This window comes from Alexandromys fortis, unplaced genomic scaffold (genome assembly GCF_014885135.2).
Source record: "Alexandromys fortis isolate MF-2015 unplaced genomic scaffold, M_Fortis_MF-2015_v1.1 scaffold_35, whole genome shotgun sequence".
NCBI lineage: Eukaryota > Metazoa > Chordata > Mammalia > Rodentia > Cricetidae > Alexandromys > Alexandromys fortis.
The window spans coordinates 6,935,802-6,961,071 of record NW_026067913.1 but is presented as its reverse complement, the minus strand read 5'-3'; the positions used below and the strand labels follow the sequence as shown (position 1 = coordinate 6,961,071).

Genomic DNA, 25,270 nt, shown 5'->3' with positions numbered 1-25,270 from the left:
TAACATGTGATAGCAAAATTTCAAGATTGATGAAATGAACATTAGAGAATGAAAAGTGGCCAATGTTTCCAAAAAAAAGGCAGCTCTGGGGTCAAATCTGATCACAGCTACTGGTGAAGTTAAGACACAAAGCATAAACAGGACCACACAGGGTTCCCTGATTAAATTACTGCAAATGCCCAGCTCACACCTACTAGACATAACCCAAATGACAGACAATGTATTTTTCCTACCAGGGAAATACAAGACCTAGAATTTCACATACATATATATAAAGCCACAACAAATTTAACACTAGAGGCACTATGATAACCCACACTACTAGACAGAGTCACACAAGTGTGCTAGATCTCCTTCTCAGAAGGTATTAATCATGTCCAACGTCTACCATTTATCTAGGGGAAATCAGAACAAAGGCTACAGAGGCCTTAAGAAATGAACCATTAACAGAATGATTGTTTAATGTATTACATTAAAATGATGTTAGAAATATGTATTTACATATTAAATATTTACATATTACATTTAAAAAAATTTATGAATGTATGTTCACCTTAGTGTATGTACAAGTGCTGAAGGAAGTCAGAAGAGGGGGGCCAGATCCCATGGAACTGGAGTTACAGACAATTGTTAGCTTCTATGTGGGGTGATGGGATTCAGACCAGGGTCCTCTGCAAGAGCGGCCAGTGCTCTTAGCTGCTGAGCCATCTTTTCCAGCTCAACAACATGTACTCTTAAACTGTACGATCTACTATACTGCACTCTAGAGAATTCCAAGCACCTCTTTATAATTTTTTCAGTATTACCTGGCTGAACTGTATCTAGTAGAAATTAATTCTATTTCACTGTTTTCAGAAAGCCTGTAGAAAACTTCTGTTATTGAGATGGGAGGGACAGCTGCCATCACTGAACTGTGTATCTTGACTAGTAATAACAGCAATGGGGAAGATGGGGGAAATACCATGCTGTTTTCCAATTTCCGACATTTATATTTTCAAATGGAACCTTTATTTTGTATCGAGCATTTATCCAAAAATCAACTCTGTATTGTATTTCTGTATCTGAGATTGTTCTGAGGAAGAGAGCTATAGGAAAGTATAGACCAGGGGTTGGAGAGACGGCTCACAGCTAAGAGCACTAGTTGCTCTTCCAGAGGACCAAGATTCAATTCCCAGCACCCACATGACAGCTCACAACTGCCTGTAACTCCTGTTCGAGGGTACCTGACACCTATGGCAAAATACCAATGCACATAAAATAAAATAAATAAAATAAAAATAGAACAACAACAAACTAACCCAATTCCTCCCTCTTGTCTATTCATATACTGTATATATATATTACAGACCAAATCCTTAATAGAAAAAACTGGCAACACAAACACCAGCTTTCTATTTTTTCCTTGCATTAACAGATTTTTTCCATACCATTTCTTTTTCATTCTACTTCCTTTTGAAAAAAATTTTTACTTATTATTACGTGTGTGTGTGTGTGTGTGTAAGAGTGCAGGCACGCATGTAGAGGTCAGAGGAAAACTTCTTTGGACGATGGTTCTGTTTATTCCATGGGTCCTAGGGGTTCAATGCTGCTCATCAGGCCTGCACAGCAAGTGTTTTCATCTAACCAAGCTCATCTTAGCTAGCTAAACTTACCTAAGCTATCGTGCCAGACCCACTTTTATTTTTGCCCTAGAGCTTCCAAAAGGGCAAAACAACAGCTCTCTTAAAAGCTGGACTAAACACAGCTTTATGTATTGTGTTACCAACAACTATAAAATGTTACTGGCTAATACAACACAATGGCTATCTGACTATTTTCATTTGATTGACTTTATTACCTAAGATGAAAATGGAACCGTTAAAACAACCTTGATATGGAACATATGGTGATTAGCCTTAAGCTAGAGAATACATTTCAGTTCAACCCACACCATAAAGGCAGAGGCAGACGACATTAGTACGTATTTACCAATATCTTCTTGATCCTTTCACTAGGCACAGAACTCAAACTATCCAGGGACAAAAAAATCTACCAGACTGGAGGAAGTCTCATCTTTGTGCACCAACGCTCTGCTGCTGATATACCTCCCAGGATGACTTCCTAAGGAAGATGCTTGCAAAACAGGCTGAAGCATTATTTAACCAAGCTCCTAGTCCATAATCTCATGTGTGGCAGAATCCACAGAATATTACTCAGGGAGGCAAATCAGTGTTGAGTTCGGTGTGTTGCTGAGGATGACCCTGAGCAGCTTCTGGTCCTCTTGCCTCTATCTCCCAAGTGCTGGCATTGTGGGTGTGCTCTCCCATGCCCGCTGTGAGGTGGTGTGAGACTAGGTAATCGTGTCCACACATACTGTTTAAGTGGTAGAAATAGAGACAGTTTATTAAGAAAGTAAAAGGAAGTGTGCATCTGAGAATGGAAGTGGGCTAGACAGCCGGACCAGTCTAGTACTTATGACTTCTGAGCATGTCTAGATGTTTTCCAAGGGTTTCCTACAAAAGAAAGCTTTGCTATGTTAACATACTATATATGGACCTTGGGTATTTAAAAGCATAGAGTTTAAAGAACAAAATTTCTATTCAAACTATCAAGGTAAAAACTTTTCCCCCAAATGTCAGTGTAAAAAGCATCAGATATACAATAAATAAAATTAGCAATAGTGCTATAGTTGAATGTAGTAATGAGAGTATAAGTTTTCCCAACACAGTCAATGAGATGCTTCAAAATTACAAGGGGAAATGTGAATGAGAAGAAACAAAAAGGAAGACAACTCAGGGAAAGTGCCTCAAAGGCTGTCAGAAGCAGGTTGCACCAATGTTAAGTTTTAGAGACAACTGATAATACATTGTTAGCATAATATGACTTAGCATCAGATAAACTGAATTCCTGTATTTCCTAATAATCACGATTTAATAATCATCAAATCCAGTTTTACTACAACGCTACCAGTTCAATGAGCAATGATTCTGAACTCTGACCTTTGGTGTCAGCATCAGTTATCTGCTCTTTGGCTACTTCCTCCTCTTCTTCAGCCATGGCCTGGAAGATTGCAGTCAGGAAGAAAAAAAGCAATTCACACAGTGGGCCTTCACTGTCATTTCCTACAAGAGCTTCCTCTAACACTTCTGCGAATAAAACGTTTAAAAGGAATTTAAAGTTCTGTCATGACTGAAAAACAACTCCACTGGAAAATAATAAACAATCAACCAACATCAGCCTATGTTGTTCTCCTACATGTTTGCTTATGAGAGTAGATCCACCTATTATCTAAACCAAAATAAATTATGATTTCAATACAGAAAAATAAGTCAAAGTCGGTGTGCTAAGAAACCCAAAATATAACATCTGGACCAATAATTTAAAGCCGAAGCACAACCTTAACTACATGTAAAAACATACAATTTTCGACGGATGTGGTGATATATGTTGCTAACGTTTGGAGGTAGGGGCAGGACTGCCACAGATGAAGGCAGATTGTTCTACCTGAGTACACAGGAAGCTCCGAGCCAGCCAGAGCTATACAGTAATACTGTCTCAAAATCAAAATAAACAAATATAAATAAAGCAAATTGGTCCCCCTGTTCATGAGAGCTATGTGGGATGTTGTTTACCCAACAGTGTACAGGAGAGGTAATTACCATTATTGTTTTAATCCTAATATTGTGTAGGTATTAAATGTTTCTTCCCTAATTTATTTTACCTAAAATGCTCTTGATTCATAAGGCATAATGCTTCATGCCTTAAACTTAGCCCATAAGGAGAAACTGAAGAATCTGAAAACCCAATTGGTCAATGTACTCTTATTAAAGTAAGAATGATAATGCAATTCCATCTTGGAGGCTTTCTACATGCACCTTAGAAATATTTATTAGATAAAAATTTAAAATTTGATTCAATCCCCTTTTTATATTGAACTCTATTATAAATGCTTATACAGTGCTTTTAAACACACAGGTAAATCAGTCCTAAATTAGAAGCAGACAATATCTGTCTTTAAACTCTCACATGCCATTCCTTACTCAGAAGCTGTCTACTCTCCAGCCCTTGAGCTCTAGGCAGTTTATAGCGGTTCTCAGCCTAGCTAGTGGCTTATGTTTTCTAGTGGGAGGTCCATGAAGAAAGTCTGCACACATGGCATCTTAACAACTAGTCAGTCAAGCCTTCATGGCCCCACTTCTAGGCACTCTCACTGCGATCACATGGGAGTCTCTAAACGGCAGGGCAAACTGTAGAGCACAACAGGTGATTGAGTACTTGCCTAAGGACACTCCCTCAGGAAACTCATCTTGAAGATCAAAGAGTTCCCCAAAAGCATGAAGGAACTCCAGAACCATCAGCGCATCACCAAAGATCTCAGGAGGTAGTCTAGTTTTCACTGGAGTTGGTTCCGGAAGTTCCTGCAAGGTTAAACAGTCCTTGTAATATCCGAGCCAGGTGCAGGAAAGCTAAAGGGGTGCACAGCCTAACAACACACTCTTGACCTAGTAAAGCTGTCCGCGTGCACTAGTGGCCCTCACCCCCGGTGTTTACCGCACTTAGTTAGGAACTGGGTTTTACTAAACCACAGTCCATAGGAAGGAACTAGGAGGAAAGGGCATTTCCTCTACTGAAAGAAACAGCCGTAGGTGGAAGCGTCTCCTGCCAAGTCTCCTATTAAAAAGATCTTCCATCACGCTCTGATTCTGAAGATAGACTAACTGTGCAGGTATCGCCAATGTGAACCTTGGTAATACAGAGGACAACTGACTACCTACGACTTAGAATGCTTCTGTATAAACTGAAGTGAATGAGAATTTTTAGATTCTTTTAGATTATTTCCGAAAATAAACATAATTATTATTCTCTTACCCCCCAATAAACCTAAATGCATGCCTGGCTATAGTAGTTATTGTATGTCAGATATCATAAAGACTGAACCAGTTGTTTCTGTAGAACAGCCACCACCGTGAAATCATGCTATAAAAACAGCAACCCTGGAAAGCTAAGAGTGAGCATCTGTACAACAGGCTGCTTCACTTCGGTTACACATGAGGAAAAAGTATGTCTCCGCTGAGGGTCTACTTACACTGGAGTGACACAGGTGGAGGGGAACCCCAGGCTGCCTGGACTACACAGTGACACCCATCACTCTGAGGAAAAAAATAATCCGCCAAAATTTTTTTTTTCTGGGGCTGGAGAGGTGGCTCAGAGGTTAAGAACACTGACTGCTCTTCCAGGGGTCCTGAGTGCAATTCCCAGCAACCACATGGTAGCTCACAACCATCTGTAATGAGATCTGGTGCTCTCTTCTGGCCTAAAGGATATATGTAGGTAGAATACTGTATACATAATAAATAAATCTTAAAAAAATTATATAATTTTTTTTCTGAGATAGTGTTTCAGTATGTAGACCAGGCTGGCCCCAAAATCACAGAAATGTACCCACCTGCCTCTGACTCCCTATGGCTGGATTAAATGCATGCATCACCATGCTCAGCTCAACCAAGCATTTTGGCAGCAAAGCCGCACAGAACAAACTAAACACATCTGTGTCAGACACCGCACGCTCATACCTTAAGGTCATCACATTCCATATCTTCCCTGGGTTTGCTCCACTGCTTTAAGTATTCCATGTATTTTCTCTTTTCTTCACGCAATTTCTCTCTTTCCTAACAAAAAAGGTTAATAGAAATTATTAGAAGACATTTATTAGTCAGTATCAACAGGACCCGAGAACAGCTAATAAACACTGAAGCCGGGAAGTTCGGCTAGTAGTTGCCCAGTAGTCATACATCCTGGGCTGGATCCTCAACACCACATAAAACAAGGCTTGGTGGCATACATTTGTAATTCCAGTACCTGGGGGTACTGGCAGGAATTCAAGGTTGTCCTTGGCACTGAGCAAATGTGGAGCTAGCCTAGGCTACATGTCTCAAAAACAAGCAAACAAAATCCTCTGGAACTGTAATTACACACAGATGACTGCAAATGACTGTGAAGTGCCAAGTAGACAGGAATGTGTGACCCTTAAAACAGTCATTACATTTTCTGATGCAAAACAGAGATAAACAACTTTTTAAATCAGTGTTCTATGCACAGACTCAGAAGAAATGTGAATGAAGATGGTAAAAACATTTAATTTAAAAAAAATCAGCCATGCACTTAAATATGCAAATTTATATTACAGGTAAGAATTACATCTTAGGCAGACGCCAGAGAATACCTTTTCTCTCTCTATTTTAAGTCGCTCCTTTTCTTCTTTTTTCTTTAGTCGCTCTTCTTCTACAATTTTCTTCAGTTCTTCCCTCTTTTTCTCCTTATCTTCCTTTTCTTTTTTTCTTGCTTCCAAAGCGTCTGCTTTTTCTCGCTTTAATTTAGCCTTTTCAAAAGCTGTGGGGAGGTCAAATTTAAAACTGTACACAGACAAAAACAGACATTTGGCCCTTTTTTTAAAAATCTAATTTAGGTTTTAGGTTAAATGAAATTAGTGGAGACTCAAGTTCTTGAAGAGCTAGAGGGCTAGTAGATAATGGATTAAACAATAAGTTACCCACACCAGAACAAACGTATCCTGCGTTTGAAAGCAAAGACACTAGAACATATACAAAGAACGACAATCAAATACTCCACTTGTTAGGATACGGAACCACACCCCCTCCCAATCCCAATGGAGTCATCTAGAACTCTCCTGGGAGGCAGTCTTGTAAAGGCTATATATAGAGAACTCAGATATAATGACCTCCAGCAGCTTCTAAATCCTGAAATCACTTTAGCTCAACTTAGCTTTAAGCAGTCTACTTGGGAATATGGTATATTTGAAAAGATGTTAAGTCTCATTTAGAAAAAAAAATGGCAGTTATCTGGAGGGAGGAGGCTTATAATTCTAAAACTAAAAAAAGATAGATATATCATTCAGAAATATTTCTCACTTGGGCCCAGAGAAATAGTCCTTAAATAGGGTTTAGGAGAATGTTAAAACTCACCTAGTGCCTTCATTTCTTCTTGTTTCAAAAGCTTGTCTCTTTCTTTAGTGGCTTTGCTCCGACAACCTGTAATAGTCTGTTTACTAACAATGTGGTCTTCCTAAAAAATAAACCAAGAAACAAGTGGTAAATCACACGTTCTCCTAAAAGCCCCCACCAGGACTTGTGGGTGCACCACTGTGGTAGAGTCCTGCCTAACACATAGCGACCCAAACCCTGGGATCCGATGCACAGCAACAAACAAAACAAAACAAAACATACCTTTTCTTTCTTTCTTTCTTTCTTTCTTTCTTTCTTTCTTTCTTTCTTTCTTTCTTTCTTTTTTTGAGACAGGGTTTTTCTGTGTAACAACCCCGACTATCCTGGAACTCACAGATTCACCTGCTTCTACCTCCCAAGTGCTGGGATTAAATGTGTGTGCTGCTACCACTTGGCCAGTTATACCTTTTCAAAATACTAAAATGAATTCTGAATCTGCTATAAATGCACATTTAATAATTCTAATCGTAGTAATATCTACAACATGAGTCAATTCCAAAACTTACATGAATTAGAAAAATAACTGAAAATATATATTTCAAGAGCTAAAAAATATATATTAGAAACATTCTTAAGATTACTTTATAAACTAGATGATACAAACATCAAATACGAAAGACATATCAGAACGATTGGTCAATATTAAGCAATACCAAATTTTTATTTCATTTTGGAACAGGATTCTTGCTCTGTAGCTCCTTTGCTGGCCTGGAAGTTCCCATACAAGCCGAGCTGCCTTGGACTTGCTGTGATCACCCTGCCTCTCTCCTTCCCTTGCACCACACCCGTTTCCTAATGTGCACGTATTGCTTTACACTGTAACCTAACAAAGCATACAATTCATTTACTATTTGAGTACCTGCTATGCACTAGGCCAGTGCTAAATCACAGTGGATAAACAAGACAGACCTGGTCCCTTTCCTCATGGAAAGTCAGATCTTAAGAAGTCTAGGAAGTCAGATCTTAAGAAGTAAAATATGAGAACTGTTTTAACAGCTAAAGTTCAATATTCTTAAAAAAAAAATGAAGTTCAATATTCTAAGAGATACCTTTCAAATCTCAAAATTGGGCTAGATCCCAAAGTGGAAATTGCAAACACTGAGAAAGATAATTACAACTGAACCAGTATGTTGAAGGTTATCTGAAGAAAGTTTTCACCCCCAAGGACAGAGAAAGTATGGGAAGAGTGACAAGGGTAGCTACACCTCCCGTGTCCCTCAGACGAGCATCAGAGGCAGCAGAAGCTGGCTTGTAAAGCACTACTTCATCACAGCCTCTAGTCAGAATTGCTCTGGATATTTCAATCTTACAGCTTATTTCCTGAGTTTTTCATCCCATTTGTTTTTCCCTAGTAATTGCCTGTACACTTTTTCCTACCTTGGTATAAAAATCTGTCTCCTGGGAATGTTTAATCCACACTGGAAACTTCACAAATCTTAATGCTGAGCAGTTGTCAAGAAAGCATACGTGCAGCCGGGTGGTGGTGGTGCACACCTGTAATCCCAGCACTCAGGAGGCAGAGGCAGGCGGATCTCTGTGAGTTCGAGGCCAGCCTGGTCTACTGAGCTAGTTCCAGGACAGGCTCCAAAGCCACAGAGAAACCCTGTCTCGAAAAACAAAAACAACAACAAAAAAACAAACAAACAAACAAAAGGCATCCACTCAAATTTTCTCATAGGAAGTAAACAGTCATCTTACAGAGTACAGGTGTAACAGGAACCAAGCATGTCCTTGATTGTATAAGTATGCTTTATTAACAGCTGAAGGGTCATTTGGCCTTTTCTCACCTACCTGACCAAGATATAATCGTTTGGGAGGTCTTCCTCTTCGTCTGTTAGCAGGACTGAAGATAAATGTAGGTGGATCATCAGGGAAGAAATAAGAAAAATCTTGCTCTGCTATGTTGTATGTTGAAAGAGATGATGCCTTCATTAAAAACACACAGGGTATAGGAACAACACATCAGTGGACTGTATGCAGCATGCTCAAATGTCATATGACCACTATGAATGCTGTTAAAAATTAAGCCATTATGTAGCTGATTTATGTAGTCTCTTTTACTTTAAATAGTTCAGCAGAGAGATACCAACCAGAAAGGAAACTAAAGTTCACCATGAACTGAATACTGTGACGCGAGCCTGTAATCCAGCATTTGCAAGGTAGGACAAGGGGATCAGTTCAAGGTCATTCTTGGCTGAGTAGAATAAGGTCCACCTACGTGAGACTCAGTCTAACAAAACCAAACCACCATACCAGAAAAGATCAATAAAGTTTCTACAGATTTTTCAATACTAAAAACTATTTCAATATAATCTGGCTTTTATATTAATTTTTAATACTGGTGTGTGTGTGTGTGTGTGTGTGTGTGTGTGTGTGTGTGTGTACCTTTGAGGGCAGGTACCTCACTGGATCCCCCTGGAGCTGGAGTTAGGCAGTTAGTTGTAAATACCCAGTGTGCATTCTGGGAACCAAACTCAGGTCCTCTGCAAGAGCAGTAATTAGCTCTTAACAATGAACCATCTCTATAGGGCACTGTTTTGTTTGAATCTGCTTTGCCTCAGCTTTTCTGGTTTTTATTCACTATGGACCTCTAATTAGCCTTGACTTGCTATTTAAACTAGGTTGGTCTTGAATTCAGGCATTAGCCTGCCTCTCCCTCCCGAGTGCTGAAATTACAGGCATGCACCCACCATTCCTGGCTATATTCAAGTCATGCACTTGACATTTAAAAAACCCCTGTATTTTGTTTTTGCTTAGCATATAAAACATAATATAATGCTTCAATACATTCCAGATTAATCTCCCATGTGTAATTCCTCTGCCTCAGTCTTCTCAGTAGGATTACTTCCACCTAGCTCGCAGTAAATCTGTCTCAGCCATCTTCCAACTACTGAACATCTGGATTATTTTTTCAGGACTGGACAATGACTTACGTTATTTATTCATGTATGTATGTATTGGTTTTTCGAGACAGGGATTTCTGTAGCTTTGGAGCCCGTCTTGGAACTTGCTCTGTAGACCAGGCTGGCCTGGAACTCAGAGAGTTCTCTGTCTCTGCCTCTCAAGTGCTGGGATTAAAGACGTGTGCCACCACTGCCCAGTGTAAAGTTGTTTTTTTTTTTTTTTAACATTTATTATGTATACAGTGTTCTGCCTGCGTGTGTGCATGCACCCCAGAAGAGGGCACCAGATCTCATCACAGAGGGCTGTGAGCCACCACGTGGTTGCTGGGAATTGAACTCAGGACCTCTGGAAGAGTAGTCAGAGCTCTTAACCTGAGTCATCTCTCCAGCCTGATTTAATTCGGTTTAATGGACAGATTATAATTTTTTACCTCAAAGAAAAAAGCCATTCACAGAGTTTCAGGAAAGCAAAGCTACAAAAATGTTGATATTAACAAACCAAGAAGAGTTCTACTAGACAATTTGTATATGTTATTGGTAGAACACAAGCTTTAGCATCTAAAACCGTTGGTTCTGACATTCTAATAACTCAGGAGCCCATTACATTTCACACTGGACTCTACTAGGACTCCTGCCATCCTGCCTGTGAGAACGCAGAGTCCACACGAGCAGCAGAGCGGTTTCTTCTTGAATGCAGGATGATTTAAATAGTTCACATTAAAAAATTAATTTTACCATTTTTGACTTTTTATTTAATGCACAATAGAAGGTCTCTAAAATCTTGATTTTCAGGGCTGCAGATGCAGTTCAGTTGCTAAGTGCTTGCTCAGCACGCATGAAGCCCTAAATTCAAACCCCACTCCACATATGGAGACACACCTGTAACACAGCACGTAGGAGAGGGCTGGAGGGTCGGAAGTTTAAGGCCAGTCTCTGGTACACAAAGCTTTATTTTCCCTCTAATCTAATATACACTGGCTTAGTATTGGTCTAGGACGCCTGTGGTTAGCTCTCTTACGTCAGCTTTTACGTAGCATTATTCTGAGTTCATCTCTTCTCTGTAAGGCAGATTCATGCCCTTAGAAAGCAGTTAACTGACGATGCAACTTTTCAAGTTCTCACCTGTTTTCACCTGTCTTGGCTGACCATCTATATAATTAAAAAGTGGTAGTAACTGAGCCACCTAAAAATTTTGAAAACAAAACTTAATTCAACAAAAATACATTTAAAAGGGACTAAAAATCAGTTCCTCAGATAAAATGAGAGCTATTTTAGCCATCTTTGAAATATCATTTTGGCAATATTACGAATTTATAGCACTATACAATTGCTATTTTTATTTCTTCCTGATAAATAATTTCACTATTTTCATTACCTTAATTTTAATGATTCCATCTTGTGGTTCACAGTGTTGCTTCAGAAAAAGCTTTAGTTTATCACGAGAAAATAGGTGTTTTCTTCGACTGATGGAGGAAAAAGGGTAGAATTAGTACACGTGATTTAGAACTCCGTAATCACTACAAATTTAAAATAAGGCTTAAAATTTTTAACCTTTACCGATTATTTGTGGATTTCACATCGTGCACTCCGATCCCAGGTATCTCCTAGTCCCTCAAACTGGCCCTCGTCTTTGCAACCTCTTCCCCCACCCTCCAAAAAAAAAGAACTTAAAAGAAAAACCAAACATCAAACAAAACAAAGCAAAGAAAAAAAAAAAAAAACAGAACAGCCTTGTCCTGAAAGCTGCAGTGTGGACTGTGGAGTCACACACTTCACCCTAAGTCCATTCATCTTTACTTCAAGTTAAAACATGACGTTTAAGCCCAGGAAAGGACTTACACAGGGGAGAATACTCATCCTCTAAAGGAACTTAGTAGACCTTATTAGAAACTCTACAGACAGGGAATATGCCAGAACTTAGAAAACCTGAGCGTATCAATTATAAAGCCTACTACAAAAACATTGTATGTATTTGTTGTTTAAAAATACAAATAAGGCCGGACAGTGGTGGAGCACGCTTTTAATCCCAGAACTCGAGTGGCAGAGGCAGGCAGATCTCTGTAAGTTCGAGGCCAGCCTGGTCTACAAGAGCTAGTTCCAGGACAGGCTCCAAAGCTACAGAGAAACCATCTCGAAAAATAAAACAAAACAAAACGAAAATCAAAATAAAAAAAAAAACACAAGAAAGTAGGAAAATTTTATTATTTTAAAAATTAAGATTGTAAGAGCACTCACTGACTGCTCTTTCAGAGGTTCTAGGTTCAATTCCCAATACCTACACAGCAGCACACAACTGTCTGTAACTACAGTTCCAGTGGATCTGGCACCCTCACACACACATGCAGGCAAAATATCAACGCACAAAAACTAAAATGCCTTAAAAAAACAACAAGAAAAGGAAAAAATAAATAAATTGAAGCTGGGTGATGGTGGTGCACACCTTTACTCCTAGCATTCGGGAGGCAGACAGGTGGATCTCTGAGCTGGAGGCCAGCCTGGTCTACAGAGTGAGTTCCAGAACAGGCTTCAAAACTACAGAGAAATCCTGTCTCTAAAAACAAAACAAAACAAAACAAAATCAAAACTGACAGAAAAATTAAAACAAAAATGATTAGTTAAGACATAACATCAACTAATCAATAATTCACATGGATAAAGCAAAACTGAATAGCGATCCTAACAAAATTTAAAGCCCTTTGTATTTAAACCTCATACAACAGTCAAATAATTAGAGAGATAAAAATTAAAGAGAATTAAGTTTCAAGCAAACAATTTTAATTTTCCTTTGGATCACGTAAAAGCGCTCAAAACCAAGCATAACAACCCAAGTTTGATTCCCAGAACCAACACGGTGGTAAGAAAGAACCACTCCCTGACCCTCCCCCCCCACAACTGCGTGGCACAGGCCGCAGGCACAGGCGAGCAGTGCTGCTTGACAAAGCTCCAGTATTTCGACATCACAGACCACACTTCTCCAGCACCTTTTCACTTTCATTTTTAATCATTCTCAATATTAATGCCTTTCCTTTTGAGAAATTTTGTAGGGACTTTGGTAAAGAATAAAAATGTGTACAAAGGGGGCTGGAGAAATGGCTCGGGGTCAAGAGCACACTGCTCTTCTAGACCATATGGCAGCTAACAACTGTAACTCCAAGATCTGACACCCTCAAACAGACATACATGCAGTCAAAACACCAATGCAATTAAAAATAAATTATAAAAAATGTGTACAATGGTAGCCTCTCTAAACAAAATAATTCTTTGGGGGAAAAAACAACCCCACAGAACCAGAAATTCCATCGTACCCTCCTAATTACACCAAGAACAAGAATGTTGGAGATTTACTAGATGCCTCTGATCCCAGGGATGAAAAGCCTACAATTCAGATCCCGAGCCTGAGGCCATTAACGGCAAGAGTTCGGTTAATAAATACACAGAAATCAGAAGGGAAAAGAACGAGACATAAGGACCTTCCCTTTTGGGAGAGGTCCATATAGTAAGACTAAGAAACTGGAGGATAGTGTCTCCATTCCCTTGGAGGCTTGAGGAAAGTACCTGCTTGGTAAGGCAGTCTTTCCCCTCATCTTTAGCAAGAGGAACTTGTGGCTCTTTCTTTGTCAAGGTCAAGGCCAGCTTCCTCAACTACTGACCTCAAGCCACACCAGCTCACAAGCCTGTCTCCCTTTTAAACCTATTTAACTATACAGTATAAAAAGTGTAGTCTCAGCCTGCGGCGATGGTGGCGCATGCCTTTAATCCCAGCACTCGGGAGGCAGAGGCAGGTGGATCTCTGTGAGTTCGAGACCAGCCTGGTCTACAGAGCTAGTTCCAGGACAGGCTCCAAAGCTACAGAGAAACCCTGTCTCGAAAAACAAAAAACAAAACAAAACAAAACAAAAAGTGTAGTCTCTTTTCAATTAAAGCTGCTCACAGACATCCCAATTCATCCTGTCTCCTCCCTCTCTTCCCCCACTGACTCTTTGGGACAAGAATCCTCCTGCCCAAGCAGGTCTTCAGTGCCTAAGAACTTTAGCGTGCGCGCGCGCGCGCGCACACACACACACAATAAAGAACTACTGACAGATGAATAAATCAGGAAAGATCACACCAACTGGTTGTTCAATGCCAAATCGTCAGTCTTGAACATATACATACAAGTAACATTATATGGATTCAACAAAGTTATATTTAGGAATATAAATTAGTAGAAAAAAGAGGCCATTAATTTGAAGAACAGTGGAGAGTGGTGTACGGGAGGTATGTTTGGAGGGAGAAGGGGGAAGGGAAGGAAGAAATGCTGTAATTACAATCTTAAAAAGCAAGAGTAGAAAAGGCTTCTGAGGAATGACACCCTAAGTTGACTTCTGGCCTCCACATACATACAAGTGCACACCCCCACACCTACACCCCTATACAAACTAAAAAATACAACATACAATACACAAGTCACTGAATTAAACAGTTCTTGAAGAAATACAAATGGTCAATAAACATGAAAAAATGTTCAACATCCTTGGCCATCATGACAATGCGTATTAAAACTACATCAAGGTTCTATTCATCCAAGAAAATATTGCTACCATCAAGAAAGCAAAACAAAGCAAAAACGGGCTGGAGAGAGAGGGTTCAGTGGTTAAGGAAATGTGCTGTTCTTGCTGGGGCCAAGGTTTGGTCCCCAGTACTCAGATCAAGTGGCACACAGCTGCCTGTAACTCCAGTTTCAGGGTGATCTAACACCTCTGGTACCCATGAGCACCCACAGTCATGTGCACCCCCCCATAATTATAAGTAAGTGTTTGAAAACAGAATGCACGGGCAGTTGTGGTGCTACACTCTTTAAGCACAGGCAGGCAGATCTCCGAGTTTGCGTGCAAGATCAGGTTGGTTTCCATAAGGAGTTTCAGGCCTGCCACAACTACACAGTGGGACCCTGTTCCCCAAGCAAAAACAACCACCACCCCCCCAAAACAAAACAAACACTAGTGAACATGGGGGAAAGGGCCCATATGTACTATCAACGGTGGTGTAATTTAGAAAAACCAGCATGTGAGACAGAGATGCCATGCGACAGAGCTCAGGGGGAGGGGCTTTTTATTGGGGAAAAGTGAATGGGAAAAGGGAGGGAGGGGAGAGGGGAGACCTGCCTCTGGGGACAGGAGCGGCAGAACCGAAGAGGGAGAGACAGACAGACAGAAAGGGGGAGAGATGGCAGGTGGGCAGGACCCTTTTAAAAGGAAACATAGTGAATGTGTGCAGGTGGTGCTCTTAGTGGCTCCAGCTGAGGACGTATACCCCAAGGTCGGGCCAGTACAGACAGCTGAATCCTAACAGATGGGAACATGCATTAATGAAACTTAAGTAGAAGGGGACTATTTGGGAAGAGGAAGGGACCACTGTGGCAGAGAGAGAGAACAGTGAGATGAACACAGCAAATATGATGTACGCTTGTACTTCGTGTAACAGACAGCCTACTAACAAAGTCCTTAACTCATTAGCTTGGAAACCACTCGGACTTAGTTACTAATTCAAACCAGGGGCTCAGGATCATTTTATTACTGCTTTAAATATATAAACGTACACTTAATTTAAAAACACCATCAATTATTTGCAACATTCTCCACTTGTTTACTTATTTCTCATTTAGATGCCTATAAAGGAAACATTGAGTTTTACCTGATTTGCGTTGCTTTTACGATAGCAGGCTCATACACTTCCTTTTTAGTGGGCTGCACCTTGTACCTGAATAATAAGGGATCAACTGCATCTTTTTTCTTCCTAAAAAGAAGAGGGGACAGACCCAAATCAGTTAGTCATTTCCCAACATGAGATTCTTAAGACTTCATTTCTTTGTTCACTGTAGTAACAGAATCTTTTTCTTTTTTTCTTTCGAAGTAGAGTCTCACTATAACTCTAGATGGCCTTGAACTCACAGAGAACAAGCTGCCTCTGCCTCCAAGTACTGTGACTGGAGATAAACTCTACACCAGCTATAATACAATCTTATGTGGTTTTATTTGGACTAACATTTTTGTAAGTTAGATAGTGTTTCACATTGTATTAGCTAATAATAAATACTACTTATTAATTTCCAGCTACTTTATTCACTCAAGGGAATTTTACTGAATGCATAATTAAAATGCCTACCTAAGATTCAATCATGCCTTGTAGTGTTTTGGCTAATACAATGTGAAATGCTATCCAATTTTTAAAAAATGGTGTATATATACACATACACAGATAGATAGGGTCTCAGATGATTTGGGCTGGCTTTGAGCTCATTCCATAGTCGAGAGTAACTTTTAACTCCTGGCCTTGCTTTCACCTGCCCACTGTTAGATTACAGGCATGTGTTACCACTTTCAGTTTATGTGTGGTTGGGAATTGAACATGCATGCTAGTAAGTAAATATTCTACCAACTGAGCTATACCCAGTCTCTGTGTCAGAAAACTTGGAGGGGAAGAAATGAGGAAAAATAAAGGGAAAGTGGGCAGAGGGGCATGCTGTCTGTAATTCCAGCACTCGGGAGCTAGGAGGCGTAAGGATCAGAAATTCAACATCATTCTTAGCTACATAGAAAGTTACAAGCTAGCCTGGGTACTTCAAAAGAAAAGGGAAAAAAATAGGTTTCTTAAAATCGCTTTTAACTTTCTTCATAGTAGCAAGCTTGGGCCTGGTGGTTTAAGTCTGTGAACCCAGTTATTCATGAGGCTAAGGCATACGATTAAGGTTACAAATTGAGTCAAGGTCATTTTGGGCAATTTAGTGAAATCCTGTCTCCAAATAAAAGTAAAGTCAATGGTAGAATACTTGTCTAGCTAAAGCACATGTATACAAATGACAAACAGTTCAGCCAATCCTCACTCCAACTAACGTCTCACTAATGCTACAAGTGTATGTATCTACTCATTCACCATTCACTCAGCAGTTGAAAGCCTGCAGTAACCAGATATTAATTGTAATAACAAAAGTCATTTTTATTTTATTAAAATAAAAATGCTAGGAGATATGCCTGGAGGTGGTGGCCCACACTGTTAATCTAAGCCCTTGGAAGGCAGAGGTAGGCGGATCTGACTTTGAGGCCAGCCTGGTATATATATAGAGCAAGTTCCAGGGAAACCGAGGAAGAAAGAAACTGAAGAGCCTGTGGTAAAAGTGTACACATTTAACACAAGAAGCAGGACCATGAGGAGACAGAGACTCATTCAGTCAGAGAGGGTGGCAATAGTGTTAATGGAGCTTTGCTGCAGGCCTTTCAAGAAGCTTCCTTTGAGGTAAACATCGTAACTTCCTTCTTTCTAAGGAAGTATGGTCTCCAAAGCCCAACAAAAACGATTCCTATTATGTGAACTAACCTACCAAACTGGGAGAATACAGAGCTAATGTCCATTTTAATTGCTGCCCTCTCTTGCTGCTCCATGCCTAGGTTGACACAGAGGAGAGATTTCCTTGAACTTCATCTCCATCACAGCTGCTGACCTGCCACTCCGTTACCAGAGAACCGATGAGGGCAGATCTGTTTGTGCAGTAACACACTCACACCAGATACACCTATGGTGTTAAATCACTGCTCCAGTTAGCCAGCCCACTATATCAGGGGATTCAATAAACCACTCCAAAGTATGTGGGGCCAGAGGTGGAGTACTCCTGCAATCCCAGTACTTGGGAGGCTGAGATGGAGCATTATAAGTTCGAGGTCAGCCTGATCTAACCTAAGGCGCTCTATGCTGCATAGTGAGACCCTGTCTCAAAAGACCCAAGTATTAGGGGTTTGGGGGATGCTCATCTGTACCAAACACTACAACATAATGCCTACTTTTCAAAGCATTTGAAACGATAAGAAATCTATAAACAAATACATGCATATGCAACACTGTGCCACTTCCTATCAGGAGTTTGACTGAGCATGTGCAGCCAAGAAGAGTGGTAGTGAGTTCCTGGAAGAAATCTTCCCACAGATACTGGGGAAAGTTTATTGTATTTATTCACAACAAGATATGTTACATAAATGTTTCTCTCTCACACACAAACATTCTACCAAATAGCAATTTATTTATAGTTGATAAAGGAAAAATTAAAATTTCAATAGACTGGAAATAATGTATTGCATTTTCAATATGAAACTTATTTTTTAAGAAATCATCAAGTTAGCCAGGCAATGGTGGTATATGCCATTAATCCCAGCACTAGAGAGGCAGAGAAAAGTGGGTTTCTGTGAGTTCGACAGCCTGGTCTACAGAGCTAATTCAAAGACAACCAAAGCTATATACTGAGAAACCCTGTCTTGAAAAACAAAAACAAAAAAAGATGAAGCTAGGTTCACTAGAAGCCTGCTGCAGTGAGAACCTATAGACAATCACTTTGTCAGGAGGCAAAGTGACACACACACACACAACCCTCTCTCTCTCTAAAAACCTCATCACCCTAACTAACAGTCCAGTTACCATGACAGCTAGATTATATCACATAAAAGGAATTCAGTGAATGTAAAATTTTGAAATAAGTTAGGTGTGGTAGATCATACATGTAACTCCAGTACTCAAGAGACAGAGGCAGGAGGATGCCAACTTTGGACCCAGACTGGGAGGAGGGAAGAGGAGGGAAGAGGAGGAGGAGGAGGGAAGAGGAGGAGGAGGAGGAGGAGGAGGAGGAGGAGGAGGAGGAGGAGGAGGAGGAGGAGGAAGAGGAGGAGGAGGAAGAAGAGGAAGAAGAAGAGGAAGAAGAGGACGAGGAGGAGGAGGAGGAGGAGGAGGAGGAGGGAAGAGGAGGAGGAGGAGGAGGAGGAGGAGGAGGAGGAGGAGGAGGAGGAGGAGGAGGAGGAGAAGAAGAAGAAGAAGAAGAAGAAGAAGAAGAAGAAGAAGAAGAAGAAGAAGAAGAAGAAGAAGAAGAAGAAGAAGAAGAAAGAAAATTACATGGTGTGGGATAATGGTCTTGTGCCCCATCACTTATATTTTAAATAAACACTGATTGGCCAGTAGCCAGGCAGGAAGTATAGACGGGGTGACCAGGCAGGAAGTAAACACAGGGTAACAAGAATTCTGGGAAGAGGAAAGTTTCAATCTGCAGTTGTCACCCAGAACAGAGGAAGCACTATCTTAAAATCAACAGAACAAACTCACCCATACTTGACACACCTTACTCAGATTGCTGTTACTATCTTAGCCAAAAGTGTCTCCCTAGTTCAATTTTCAGAGAGCTTGTGGTTACAGATAAATTTCAGCATTTGGATACAGACAGAATGGTTAGGCCCACTGCCTAACAAGTAATTACATACATTGGTCTCACCACTTCTAAAACACAGTTCAAATGTTTATTTAGTACTATAAATAATAACCAGGAAGTTAACTTTAATAAAAATGGCTCACAGATACCTAAGATTTAAATAATTCTAACCTATGGTGTTACCTCTTGCCTAGGCTAGTGTTATCTCCATCTTGTTCTAATTATAAGACGATTAAAGGCTGTGAGCTAGGCATAATGGTGCATGTCTATTTGTAAATCCAGCACTTTGGATGTAAAGGCAAGAGGATTTATAATTAATTCAAAGCTATCCTTGACTTCAATATAGAATTTGAGACCACTCTGGATTTTATGAGATCCTGTCTTTAAAAAAATGCTATGTCTAAAGGTCAAAAGCTAAGCAAGAATATGACTTTTTCTTGTTCTTCATAAAGATCTAATTCTGGCACAAAAAAAATTAGCCATTCTGTAAGAGCGTTGGGCTATTTAAGAATAATGGCATAAGCTGTGCATGGAGGCACACACTTTTAATTCCAGCACTTGCAGGCAGATGCAGGAGGATCTCTGCAAGTTCCTGTCCAGCCAGGGCTACATAGTGAGATCCTGTCTTAAAAATCAAACAAAGAGAGTCAAACATGAAGATGTCCAAAGCTAAGATGTCCAAAACTGAGTCAGGAAACGAAAAAAACAAAAATAAATAAATAAACAAATGGGCAGAGGCTATAAATGGACACTTCTCCAAAGAAAGAAGACATCCAAGTGACCAACAAACACACAAGAGGACACTCATAACCTTGGCATTAGAAATTCAAATTAGCCGGGCAGTGGTGGCAGAGGCAAGAGGATCTCTTTGAGTTAGCGGCCAGTCCGGTTTACAAGAGCTAGTTCCAGGACAGTAAGAGATGTTACACAGAGAAACCCTGTTTCAAAACAAACAAAACAAGAATAATAAGAAATTCAAATCAAACCACAAGTATTGCTTTATACTTACATGGATGGGCATAATTTTAGAAGAGAAAATATTAAGGACTGATAAAGATGCAACAAAATCACTTGCAAACTGCTAAGTGAGAACATAAACATAGAAGGTGAGAAAGACGGCCAGAACTACACAGTGTGAGCCCTGTCTCAAAAGAAAAAATTTCTAAAACTGCAAACACATTGTATCAAAAGAAAAAAATATTTATAAGAGAAACGCTAGCCAAAATATACACAAACTTAAAAACTCAACAGCAAGAAAATGTACAACTCAATTAAAATATGGGCAAAAGATCTGACCAGATACCTCTCCAAAAGAAATCACATAGATGAAAATGTGAAAAGATGTTCTACATCAGCTGTGCTTAGGAAAGAGAAAATAGAGACAGCATTGAGGTACCACCACCCAGCTTCAGAACAGTCAGGACCCAGGTCAGTGAGAGTCCTGAGGAGCAGACCCTCTCACTTGCTGCTGGTGGAAAGAAAAAGGCACAACTGCACTGGAAGATGGTTGAAACTAAATACAGGAGATGGGGCTAGCTCAGTGGGTAAGCTGCTTGCTGTACAAGCTCAAAGGCCTTCAACTGTAGTCACAGTGCTGGAAAGGCGAGACAGGGCAACTCTCCAGGGCTTTCTGCCCAACCAGCCCAATGAGCTCCAAGTCCTAACGAGAAATCCTGTCTGCAAAAATAAGGCAGATGGCATGTGCGGAGGAATGCGACCTCTGGCCTCTGAGTATCATGTGAATACACACCTGCACACACATGCATGCATACCATATGTACCTACAAAACAAAATTAAAAAAAAAAAGTAGCAAAAACCCTAAACACATTCTTATGTGGTCTAGCATTCATATTCCTTGATATTTACCCAAATATGCAAAAAGCTTACATCTACACAGAAGCCTGCCATGTATGTTCACATCAGTGTTTATTTGAAATTGCCAACACACAGAAGCAACAAAACGTCCTTCAGCAGGTAACTGACAAGTAGCTGATGAGATGACTCAGGTAAAGGCACCCCCAAGGACCTAGTGATCTGAGTTCCACACGCAGAACCCATGTGGTGGAAGGGAACAAACTGGCTCCCGTATATCCTATGACCCCCAAAGGCAAGCTGTAGCACACATGCACTGACACATAAACATAATAAATAAATGTTGGCTAGAGAGATGGCTAGTGGATAAGGGCACTGGCTGCTCTTCCAGAGATCCTGAGTTCAATTCCCAGCACCCACATGGTGGCTCACAACCATCTGTAGTGGCGATCAGATTTCTTTTCTTTTTTTTTTTTTTTTGGTGTATACATAAAATTCATGAATAAACTAAGTAAATAAATTTAATAATTTAAGATAATACAATATTATCCATGCAAAAAGGAAACAAGCTCTTATCAAAGAGTTATAGTAAGAATACAAATGCATATGCTCAAGTGAAAGAAGCCAGTCAGTAAAGGAGACATTCTGGAAAGCGGAAAAGAACGGGACCAATAGAAGAATAAGAGATTGCCTGGAGTTGCAGGAACAGAGCGGAACACAGAAGAATGAAGCTTACTTGAAACTGCTGCTGAAGAGCCATCTCAGGCATAGGTAAAGTGCTTGCCTGTTCCCATGAGGATCTAGGTTCAATCTCCAGCACAAGAAACAAACTGCTTTGTTTGTTTTGGTTTTCCAAGACAAGGTCTCATTATGTAGCCCTTGGCTGACTACTCACTACACAGTCCAAGTTGGTCTCAAACTCAGAGATCTGCCTACCTCTGCTTCCCAACTGCCGGGACTCCCAAGGGCATGGACTGTCACACCCAGGAAGTAAACTGTTCTTAAGCAGCTAAGCAGAATTAACCAGGTTTACATTTTAACATCTACCATCTGTTGTTGAAATGTATTATTTATGGATGGCATACACGTTATGACTATAAAAGGAGAAGCAGGAAAGAGAAACATTGCAATAGACAACCACCAATCTGACCACTAAGTCACAACCTACTTACCCCTGTTGAAAAGAGCTGCTCTGTGTTTCTGGATCGTCACTGTCACTGATGATAATAGTCTCTCCATCAACACTGCTAATGTGCCCATTAGCAAAACCATTTTGATGTAACGGAGGGAGGACTTCCAAGATTCTACACTGCAGCCTAAAAGAACACAATCACAAAATACAAGTCACTTGACATTTTATAACACAACACTCAGAAGTCTGCTATTCTGAATAACTCAGTATTTATTTATTTAATTTCATGTCAGATGGGTAATGTGCTTATGTTGTAATAAAGTCTAAAAGAGATACATGTTACTATTAATATAACCCAAATGTCATTCATATACTACAATAGGGACTGTTTTTGAAGACTATGGCTTGACTAAATAATTTAACTAAAAAGAAAACTTGCCATCTAATTTTGAAATCCAGTTGATAAGATTCCTGGGCTGGGGATGTGGCCAGCTGGTAGAGTGCTTGTCAGCATACACAAACCCGTGGACTCAACCCCCAGAACTACAAACGACAAGTAAAAGAACGATTTCTGGGTGTGTTTTTGAGGGTCTTTCTAGAGAAGATAGAAGCGTGAGCCAGTGGGATTGGTGGGAAGGTTTGTCATCCATGCTGGAAGCAAAACCCAACTAGTTTCTGAGAATATTATACTCAACAAAAGGCAGGAGAAGGTAAATTCACCTTCTTCCTGGGATGCCCTACTCTCCCTTGAGGAGAACTCCAGAGATTTCCTGGGCTCTGGTCCCTGCAGCACCCACCCCACTGTTTTCGGGCAGGCATTCAGCTCCAGACTGAGCGCTGTGCCATCAGCCAGGCTCCTGTTTCAGAAGCCTTCAGATACGGACCGAGCAATGCGGACCGAGCAATGCTACGGTGCTGATCTCTGGTGATCCATTTGTGCGAACTTCACCTTCAGAACCTAGAGAACCAGCTCTCTTAAATATTCTTCCTCCTGCTCCATGCCCCCTCTCCCATAGTTATTCTATTTGTTCATCTGGAGAACTGTATCAACTAAGATTGATAGAAAAAAATTTCACTTGCTTTTTCCAAAATCCTTCTTGCTGCAAATTCATTTTGAGTTTTGAAATCAATCTACTTTCCACTGCTCACTTATGTACCCCCGCCCCAAACTACACACACATTAGAAAAAAACAAACCATTTCCCTCGTGGCCAGATATCTTCACTCACTGAAATATTCTCCCTTTCTGAATTCAACCTCGCATGCACACAGCATGGAGTATCTACTCCTGGAAGCTGTCCATTAATATGTGCACTGTGGCATGGACACATGGACATAAACAGACACATACACAATGTCATGAGAAATAAAAAGGGGCTGGAGAGTTGGCTCAGTGGTTAAGAGCACTGGCTGCTCTTCCAGAGGTCCTGAGTTCAATTCCCAGCAACCATATGGTGGCTCACAACCATCTGTAATGATGGTCTGATGCCCTCTTCTGGCCTGCATGTCTACCTGCAGGCAGAACACTGTATACATAATAAATAAAATCTAAAAAAAAAAGAAATAAAAAAGAAGCACTTGTACACACATGTCCACTATTCATAATATCCAAAAATAGAAATGATTCATATGTCCATCAATTGCAAAACAACTAAAATTTGTTGTTAAATATCCAATATAATGGAATATTATAGGGGGACAAAGTGGACATGGAGGCATGTGCCCATGATCCCATCACTAGGAAGCAGAAGCACAGGAAACTTTAAGTTTAATCCCAGTCTGAGTTCCATACATACAGTCTGTCTCAAAAGGAACTGCACACTGGTGTATACGGTACAGACAAATCTTGAAAACATTATGCTAAAAGAAAAGGCCAGGCATAAAATACAACACAATGTAGGACTCCATGTATATTAGTTTCCAGAATACGAAAATCAAGGCCAGCCTGGTCTACAAAGTGAGTTCCAGGACAGTCAGGGCTGTTGAGAAACCCTACTTCAAAAAACCAAAAACTAAAAAAATAAATAAAAACAAGTATTTAGATACTTGAACACCAATGTTTCTAATAGACCAAACATGGAATCAACCAACATGTCCACTCACAGATGAATGGATAAACAAACTGTGGTTATATAAACATAACAGAACATTACAACATAGAAAGAATGATGTTCCAATAAATTCTACAATATGAATGGACCCTGAAAATATTCAGTGTGATAAGTCACAAAAGGACAAAGACTCGAGCCTGCTTTTATGAAGTACACAGAATAAGTTAAGTTTATACAGACAAAGTCGAATAAAGGTTACCAGGGGCTGGGGGAGGGTAGAATCGGAAGTTATTGCCTAACGAGTACAGAGTTTCTGTTTGGAATGATGAAAATGTTCTAGAAATAGTGATGATAGTTATACAACACTGTGAATGCCACAGGATTTCACAATCAAAAATGATTAAAATGGTAAAGCTTGTTTTACACAACAAAAAAGAAACCTGTGTTACTGTTTTCAATGAACATACCTACACTGTCAGCAAGTCGAAATGCTGTCTAAATACCTAAATGCTAGATAAATTTATGTCTACATTCTGATTTTCACACTGGCTGACATAGTTTCTAAAGAGGAAAAACTGCAGGAAGTCACATTTAAAAACTTTCTAGGTAGTCTAGTAGATGGAGTTTAGTGATAAGGCTCTGGAAACTGGAGACGTAACCAAATAGGTTAGATATTTATTTATTTGTTTGTTTGTTTGTTTATTTTCTCTTTTAGGCAGGATCTAGCTAGTGCCAGATCTTTCTTATCTGGTTTTTTTTTTTTTCCTTCGAGACAAAGTTTCTCTGTGAAACAATCATGGCTATAGAACACACTCTGTAGATCAGGCTGGCCTCTAACTCATAGAGATCCCCCTGCCTCTGCCTCTGAGTGCTGGGACTAAAGGTGTGCATCACCACTGCCCGGCTTTCACTCACGTTTGCAGACTTAAATCTCATACCCAGGAATCACATTACCCAGTCTTCTAAGGCAATGAGGAAGCTTTCTGGGGACTCTGACAGTGACACTCTGCACCGGCAGAGCCCAGGCATTACTGATACTGATGGTGACGGTCACGAGAGGAAAAGCCAGGTCTACTGAGCCCCGAGGTCCATATGGTGCAGAGTCTAAAAATAATCTTACAGTTGTCAGAGGGAAGAGTCTGACTGCAACA

The 25,270-nt window shown here is 40.2% G+C and overlaps 1 protein-coding gene across 4 annotated transcripts in view; it reads right to left on the bottom strand.

Annotated features, from left to right (window-relative positions):
- The window catches only part of Baz1a (bromodomain adjacent to zinc finger domain 1A), a 70,915-nt gene that overhangs the window by 25,435 nt on the left and 20,210 nt on the right, over positions 1 to 25,270 (bottom strand). For all 4 annotated transcript variants that reach the window (XM_050138859.1, XM_050138857.1, XM_050138858.1 and 1 more), the window contains exons 4-12: positions 22,110 to 22,253; positions 15,578 to 15,679; positions 11,280 to 11,367; positions 8,793 to 8,927; positions 6,963 to 7,062; positions 6,203 to 6,369; positions 5,553 to 5,648; positions 4,259 to 4,397; positions 2,979 to 3,125 (exon numbers count right to left, since the gene is read on the bottom strand). In XM_050138859.1, the coding sequence (XP_049994816.1) occupies positions 2,979 to 3,125; positions 4,259 to 4,397; positions 5,553 to 5,648; positions 6,203 to 6,369; positions 6,963 to 7,062; positions 8,793 to 8,927; positions 11,280 to 11,367; positions 15,578 to 15,679; positions 22,110 to 22,253 (1,118 nt within the window). The remainder of the gene's footprint in view (positions 1 to 2,978; positions 3,126 to 4,258; positions 4,398 to 5,552; positions 5,649 to 6,202; positions 6,370 to 6,962; positions 7,063 to 8,792; positions 8,928 to 11,279; positions 11,368 to 15,577; positions 15,680 to 22,109; positions 22,254 to 25,270) is intronic.